This window comes from Cynara cardunculus, unplaced genomic scaffold (genome assembly GCF_001531365.2).
Source record: "Cynara cardunculus var. scolymus isolate 2C unplaced genomic scaffold, CcrdV1 Un_Scaffold_5331, whole genome shotgun sequence".
NCBI classification, from domain to species: Eukaryota; Viridiplantae; Streptophyta; class Magnoliopsida; order Asterales; family Asteraceae; genus Cynara; species Cynara cardunculus.
The window spans coordinates 20351-29089 of NW_020202354.1; the positions used below are offsets into that span (position 1 = coordinate 20351).

An 8739-nucleotide genomic window follows, 5' to 3' on the forward strand; every position below is an offset into this window, starting at 1 on the left:
AGTTGGTAAGCACGTTTGGAAACAATAAAGTAACTCCGTACGTGTACTTTTCTATGTAAAACATGGGATTGTCCTTTTGTGCATATAGGATAAGATAAAAATAAATCACTAAGAAATCTTGAATCAAGAATCTATAAGAATCATAATCATCATTATCATCTATTCCTATGTTAGTGGAGTGTTAGGTATTTTCCTCTCACTAGCACTAGGAGACGGATCAATCAAGGCCTTTAGTTGAAGAAAAACATTGTTGAGAAGCACCCTTAGCTTTTTGGTGCTCCTTAGAGTAATGTTTACAGTTTTCTATCATCAATAGAGAATGATAAGCTTGAGCGAGAAACAACAGTTGGTTGATTGAGATGTTGTATGATGGCATGATTTACTTTAGTTTGAGCATCCAACTTTTGATGGAGAAAATCAAGAAATTCATTGATGGCCGATTTTGCCTAAGAAACTATGACTTGGAAGTTACTTTAAAATGCATGAGTAGCAATGTATGACAAGGGTTCCCTTTTATAGTCGCTATTGCATTAAATGCTACTATCCAACTTTAACGTGTGTTTTCATCTGATTTGTTGATCCATGCATGTTTGTACTCTTCATTTCAGCCCTTGTGGTTGATGCAAACACTTTTTATCCTATCTCATCCTTTTGTATGCATAGGGTACAATAAAGAAAGTATGACAGTAATGAAATAGTGTTTTAGAACTTGCATTGGCGGACATGTTGAGCATGTTCCGTTACTAGGATAAGTGTTGGAAGAGTTGGTGAACTAAACTTGCTGAACAAGTTTTTTCTCCAAAATCCAGCTTGCTAGTAGTAGTGTTTGTCAGACTACTATTTAACTTTATATTGTACTGATCTTCTATTGGCTAGATGAAAAACCAATTCACTTTGGTAACGATCTTGACCTTACTTCAACTAGTTTTCGATTTTGTTGAAGGCTTTTTGTTTTTGGATCAATGCAGACTATTACAAGACTTCTACAAAGAAAAATCTTATCTTTTCTATTCTGAAATATAAGTTATAGATCGAATTCCAGCTAAAGAATTAATTATAAAGTTGAAACATTGAACCAACTGAAAATAAAATGTGGGTTTTTGAAAATCAAGATGGAATTTCTTAGAAAATATGTCAATCGGATTCTCCTATATGGATGGATAATTATCAAATCTAAAATTTGATCTCATATTATATATAAGCCATAGATTTGATGGTGACTAAGATTTGAAGCTTTTGAACACAACAAACTTCTAAGGTTTTGATTTTAGTTCACATGTGCCATATCCGATTAATGTTGTATATCGGATATGAGAATTACAAAGAAAGTAATAAAAATTTCTTTCTAAATATTGAATCGGATGTTAATTGTATTATTTAAAAATAAGGTGGTTGAAACCAACATAACCAACATCAAAGACACAAGCTTAGACTTGGTTTATTCAAGATTAGGTAACATACAAGAAAAGGGAGGATTGGTACATGAGGGGCGTTCAGCATCACCAAAAGGAATAATGCCATAGTTTTTTCAGTGACGTGACCCCTGAGGAAACAAATTAGGAATGAGTAACATACATGGGCTCAATGGCTTGTTAGCAGGGAAGGACCTAGTGTATTAGATATGATGGAACGGGTCATCGTTTTATTCCTCTATGGTAGTCTAAAAAATTATAGTCGTAAAAAGTGCCACCATATTAATTTGTTATGCACTACCATATATATCTTGAAACTATGATGAGAACAAAAGTTTATATCTTATTAGAGTTGGTTTGCAAGACTTTTCTTCCACCCCAACCCGAGTTCGAATTCCATTAGTGTCGTTTTCTTAGTTTTTATCTTTTTAATTTCAGATTTATTATGTTTCTGAAGAAAAATTGCAATAAAAGACTTAAACACAGGACCTCACATATGAAAAGCAATGAACTAACCAATAAACCAATGATGATTTTTTTGAAAAATCTTTATATTCATTTCTTATTGTCAAATGGTGCCACCACTTGAAAAAATTCTAGGTCCGTCTTTGTCGGTTTCAGTGATCTCATGATCAACGACTTTAGTCCCCATCTTGTAGAGAGGCTGGTCACCTCGAGTCAGGTAGTTATCAAAGTATCTTCGGAGAAGAGCACTAGGAAATCTGGTTTAGGGAATATCAGGCTTAATTGCTCAAAGTCAATCTTGTGGTCATAGATGAGGGCATGACCAATCTTCAGAACCAAAGAGTTGGTTTGATCGAAAACACCACTCTTGCCACCCATGTAATTGATGAAATGGGCAAGAAGGTAGTTCCAGGCGGCAGGAAGACGAGCTCGTTCAATCTTGGTGACGATTTTTCTAATGGTGTTTGGTGGCCAATTGTAGCCCAAATCATCAAGCACCTTGATGATTTTCTTGGTATTGGCCTCGGGTTGTAGGTTTTAAGTCTTGGAATACCAAGAACAGATCGAGGGGCGGATACACCAAAGAAATCTTGCTTGTCATCAATGGAGAAGATGTTCTTGTTGGTCCTTGCTGAACTCAACAGTAAACGAGAATTTCTGAAGAAAAAAAGATCCATATCTGCCCACAAATGGGGCAAGAGTGTGAGCTTTACCTAAAGCACATTTTGGCCAAGAAGTTGGCAGCATTATGATAGTATGATTTTGATCCTGGTAGGGCAAGAAGAGGCAAATGGTTGTTTGCCTTGAAACTGCAATCTTCAAATTGGAAGGTGATGTTTGATGGTGCCATTTTCAGAAGAAAGATGGAAGAAAAACAAAGAAAGATGAAGGCTGAAAGCTTAAGATGATGATTGCAGTGTTCTTGAGCACATGAATGGCAAGAATTATTAATAGAGAGATTCAGGGAGCATAAAGAGTGGCTTAAGGAAGCCCAAAGATACATAAGTGCAACTATTACACAATTAACCGATGAAAGGCCAACAACCGATCAGCAAAATACAACATCAATGCTCGGGCCATCGAGTCCCTGTTCCTATTCCAAAAACAAGTATGAACCATATATCTCTATCTCACACATACACATGAAAAGATGGGAGAGCATACTCGAATCTAAGATGGACCATCATTAATATCATTCATTTGTCGCATCTTTGTAACACTAAGATGAGCTAAAGTCGCACAGATTGTCATTTGATAGTTGAGACAAACTATGAGAATATGTAGAACCCCATTATATTACTCCCAAAAGAGCCATTGAGAAGAGGAAGAAAGATTCCACAATATATTGAAAAAGAATTAACACTCCCAACACAAACATTCAACAGGCATCAAAAACATTAAGAGTAAGAGACAGATAGAAGGATGCACCTTGATCTGAAAAACTCTAACTATGGTATTCGCAGTTCTTATTTGCCGTCTGCAATTTGCTTAATTACAAGTGGTTACTGGTTAGAGATCTAAACGAAAACCCCACATCAACTCCCATAATTTACATTAGCAACCTACATTGCATATAACCTACGACTGAAACCCATAATGCTTTTCTCTCTCAAATGGAAGTTTTTCGAGCTGTATATTACCATTCTCAGACACCAAAACTTCTGTTCCCTTGTTCTCTTCATTTTCAAGATCTTTTAGAGCTTTCTTAGCATAAACCGTAAAACCTATAGTCATAGCTACTGCAATGATGAAGGAGATACCGTTGTATATAATTTCCAGTGGAGTCAGTCGGTGGTTTCTGTACTGCACGTCTGCAAATGTCCGTATCAACCGCCCACTGCAAAAGTCTCAACAAAATTAGATCAGTAGCCTGGTTGAGTTGGACTAATGGTTAGTTGGGTAGAAGATTTGGAGCAGATACCTATAGATATAAATGAAGGCTTCTGGAATCATTCCAGCAATAGATCCACACAAATAGGGCCAGAATCTCATACTTGTGACTACTATCGCGTAGTTAAAGATGGTGTATGGAAATGGTGAGATCCTAAAGAGGGCGACAACCCGGAATTGCTGAAACCCGTTTCCTTCGCCAGCCAATCTAATCATTGCAGCTGTCTGTGGCCATTTCGTCAACCATTGCTGCAAATTTCATGAAAAAAATTAAAAAAGAAAAAGTCAGATAAAGCAACGCTTCTCCATACGGGATTTTTCCAAAAAAAAAAATGCTATGTTTCCTATCTTGATAAATTTTCGATCCTAATTTCCTTGTTTTGCCCATTAGTAATCATTAGCAACTTACGTGGATGCGATCACGGAAGAGGAGACCGATGAGATATGGGAGAATCATGCCGACAGTTGTTCCAGCCATGATTATTACAAATCCAAGGCCATAACCAAATATCATGCCTGCGAGCCACATGGAAGGACCAGAAGGGATTAACAACACCGGGAAAAATGCCAAAGAGGCTACAAGTATCAGTGCAAGAACTGGACGACCAAATGCAGTCGCCTCCCATTGCAACATCGGTAAAAGAACCTGCACCAACATCACGATTTAAACCACAGAAATAGGATATCTATAAATTTGTATTTCAGACTAAGGGGTTGTTTACTGAACATTTATCAACTCTTATTGGTTAGCTAAAAACTTACCTGTGTCATTTTGCTAACAGAGAATCTTATCTGGTTAGCACTTACCAGGTAAGGGACGCTCATATTGTACTATTTTACGACATTTTTGCCCAGAGGAGTTAAAAGATCTCATTATTATCGTTTTTACCATGTCAGGTGAACATCAATAATGTCTTTCCAAATTATCACAGGTTAGAGCCTGAAGTGCATTTGGTATGCGAACAAGACTAGACTGGACATGACTAGCTGTTGATCTGGTGTTTGGTGCGACTAGGATAGGACCGGACAAGTTGTTTGTATAATGTTTGGTAAGCTGGATAGGACATGACAAAATGTTAAAATGACCAAATTGCCCCATCAAATGATGTTTAATGTTTTTTTTTATATCATACAAGTCATGAAAGACACAAATCAATTAAACATTCAGATAATTTAGTTACATATATTTATAAACATTATTATATGATTGCTTATTTGTCAAATGATAATTACAGATAATATAAAAGAAAGCTACATATCCTCACACTTTTTGTATATACATATTTATGCGGACAATGGTTTTCAAATTCTTTACCATATGCCAAACTCGTAACCAAACTGGATTTTTACTCCCCCTTCTATTGAGTTGGAACCTCCTTTCTCTACTAAATTTTCTGAACTTACTCTACATTTGTCCATCACATCCCCCTAAGGGACCGTTGTAAAGGCTACAATCTGAAAACCAGGTGAACTATAGAAGGCAGCATCTGAAGTCCCATTCAGACTAATTGAACAGTAATCACAAATCTTTGATGAACATCTGAATATTTGTATTTGTCCATTTTGACCTTCCAAATGTTATGTTATTCAAACTATAAGTGGTGAATCAGTCAGATCTCAAAGCATTGGTAACTAATTCTAGAGCTGAGATCAAATTTATATCATCCAAAGCCAAATTCTCTTGATCGAACTCCCATAAACGACTGACAATGTTGTATAAATCTAATCAACTTTTGGTGTATTTGTTCTCATCTTTTTGGGGCATAATCATAACACAAGCAGGCCCAAATACAATTTACATAGTTAAACATGTGTATGCTGAGTTCAGAAACAACAAGAAGCATTTAAAATCATCCACTAGATAATCCTTTGCAAACCATAGGTCCTTGTATTCCTTAAAACACATATCCTAATGATCACTCACTCAAATCCTCGATTGTTTTTACAAACATATTCATCGTGTTCTTCAACTCAACCCAACCACCTCCTGATCCTCTTCCATGATTGAAAAATCAGCATTCTGCAACATACCCTCTATCTTTGATGTTGTCCAAATCCCTATCTGCTTTGTACCGATCATATCCCTCTTATCTCCAGATTCCTTTTCATACTTGTTCCATAATGAGTTAACCCACTTCCCCACCAATCCAGCAGCTGCTGCTGACAGAGCTGTTACCAGTGGTGGAGCAGCAATGGCTGCCACTATGAGCAAAAGAAAACTCTGTAAAAGTGGTCAACAGAGATAAACTAGATCGAGCATTTTTTCAAGCAAAAAAACAAAAGCCCTCAAAATTTATTTCCTTTTAGCACCCTCTACCCTATCTTTTACTTCTTTCTAATTTCTGGTTTTACCTCTGCATCAGTTCAATTATGTTGCCTGATATGTTACTGATTTATGAAGGTTCACTCTTTTAAAGTCCTAAAAATTTATCCTAAATGCTCAAAATATATCCTTGCATGGAACGTCCATCTTCCAAACTTACTTTTCATTCTACATATATCTTTGGCACAGCAACCCTCAAAAGCTTCAAAGCTCAAGCCTTCCTCAAGGCATATGTTACACAGAAAGGACATTAATGAATACACAGAAAGGACATTAATGAATGTAACAATCAATGCCTAGTAACCAAAGGGCATTTGGCCCAGCATTATCTGGTAACCAACCTCACCAAAGGTAGAGTTTCATTTGCCTTGTATAAATATTATATACTAAAAAAAATAAACGGTTAGTATGAGAAGCAACCAGTGTGAGGCCAGCATATCCGTATGATCAAAAGATAATACATAACCACTCATAAGTCATAACATACCGATAGATCTAATTTTGAATGGTAGTTGTGGAAGAACTCCAACACATCTCACACTAAAAACCTGATTCAACGATAACTTTCTTCCAGGTAGCTGGCATCACCTCATATCAATAGTACAGACCAACCAACCAACCACATCTCTACTTGTTATTTCTAAGGAGGGAGATACCGAAGAGCCAAACCAAACCAAATTGACCGAGTAAGTCCCAATCGAAAGTAGGGTTTGATGGTGAGATGTAAGCAGACCCGATCTCTATCCAAAAGAATAGAGGGGAATATCGAAGAGCTCCTTTCTCTTTATAAATGATATAGATCATAATTACCATGAAAACCTTCCGGTCCTTCATATTATACATGACACATAAAAAACCACCTGGACAATTTCAGATTATGAATATCTTATAAAGTCATCATAATGAACATTCAAGCTTAATTTCTAGATAATCCATCCACTGGTATTAGCATAAATGGGTAAGTATAGTAAAACAATGGAAAATGTCATGAGATAAGAATAGGGATATATACCTTCTCAAAAATAAATGGCACGCCCCATTTCAAGAAAACAATCGTAACTATGATAGCAATAATGGACAATGTGACAGTCTTGATCCACCATTTCAAGGATTCATTACTTCTTTCTGTTCGAGGTTGGAAGGTATCAGCTTCAGCAGTCCCTCTTTCATTAGATATAACCAATCTCACGTGTTCGCTATCTTCTCTTGCAAGACCTCCAACGCTCATGTGCTTTGCATCATCTTCTTGGGATGGCATCATTGCTGATGGTATATCTGAGATCTATCAATTATACCTTCTCAGCATATGATAAAGAAGCATATTGAAATGCAACACAAATTTACATAATAAACCAAATGAACCTAGTAAATCTCAAAGGTAGGGACTGGGATAGAGAGGCTGTTTCCTAACAAACAGACGCTTACATCTTGACGATAATTCATTGATCATAATTGGAATGATATACTTTCATCCCCTAATAATTTGGTTTCAAATATGTCTGCTTGAATTCAGTTCTCATGATACTGGGTACCAACGTTATATTCAACAAAGATCTGAAAGAATTAGGCACTGTTTTCTTATCCAATTTGAACAAGTACACTTTTATAATTGTTTAAGAAACCATAACCTTCATGAGATAATCATATAAAAATGGTTGGATTTTATATACCGCAACTTAGTTTGTAATTAAATTAGAACTTAACCGTACATTATCTGAATTAGTCAAACCATTTCACCAAGTGTTCTTGTATGGAAAGCCCCAACAACAACCAAGAAAAGAAATCCTCATTTGACGTCTGTGTAAACTTGTATTGGTGTTGCACATTAGAAAATGATTCTTGCATATAAATTAAAAATAGAAAGTTTGAATTTCTAAAATCAAGAGTAGATTGGACCTGAGGAAGTAAAGTTGTTGCTTTTAGGTATCAGGAACTCCACACAAATTCTCAAAAATAGGCTTGAAATCAGTATTCAATTGAACCCAGATCACCGCTTAGCTTCATCGACGAAAAGAAGCTACATCAATTACAGACAGAAATAAAATAAAAGTGGAATTGGATTCTGTCCGATGATCCATTCAAAAGAATCGCCAAAAAGGAAACATCAATTGAAAGATGGGGCCGAAATGAATGAAAGAATCTATAAGGGTTTTGAGAACACTTACAATCAGCCGGTGAAGGTGAAGCAGAGCACTGGCAACTCCTCCTACTTTCTCTCTCTACTTTTGTTGTTTGAAGGAATCGGTTGTTAACTGGGATGATTGTGGGTGTACAGAATTTATGGGTTTTCCTTTGAAATAACTCAGAAAAGATTGATAGCCTCCCTAATCTAGTCTTGGGGAGTAGTTCGAAATTTGAATATTGAATAAATCGTCAAGAAAGTGGAATGCTAGGACGCCATTTATGAAGGAATATGCCACCATCTTGTGAGGGTTTCGTTTTTCTTTCTAGATAACCATAGTTTATAGTCTTGAAAATGAAATCAAGTTGAAGAGCAAAATACGTATTTGGTTCATGTGTTTGTGAAAATTATGATTAGGGTCCTTATTCATCACACTATTTATTATTATAGTTAGTTTGTAATTCGTAACGTATCATATCATATCGTTGGAGCAAACCGTGTTAAAAATATTTCAAGGTATTTTGATT

At 36.1% G+C, this 8739-nt stretch overlaps 1 protein-coding gene across 6 annotated transcripts; it reads right to left on the minus strand.

Moving 5' to 3' along the window:
* Window positions 1-3240: 3240 nt before the first annotated feature.
* On the minus strand, window positions 3241-8533 carry LOC112504360. 6 transcript variants are annotated; one of them, XM_025108299.1, is made up of 6 exons: window positions 8256-8533; window positions 7987-8088; window positions 7103-7365; window positions 4177-4413; window positions 3799-4016; window positions 3241-3714 (listed from the first exon to the last, which is right to left on the minus strand). In XM_025108299.1, exons 3-6 carry the CDS (start codon window positions 7349-7351, stop codon window positions 3456-3458), a joined length of 963 nt encoding a protein of 320 aa, XP_024964067.1. In that variant the 5' UTR covers window positions 7352-7365; window positions 7987-8088; window positions 8256-8533; the 3' UTR covers window positions 3241-3455. The 6 variants fall into 6 exon arrangements, with proteins under 6 accessions (XP_024964067.1, XP_024964066.1, XP_024964065.1 ...); XM_025108298.1 differs by having other exon boundaries at window positions 7103-7372; XM_025108297.1 differs by having other exon boundaries at window positions 7987-8107.
* Window positions 8534-8739: the final 206 nt, after the last annotated feature.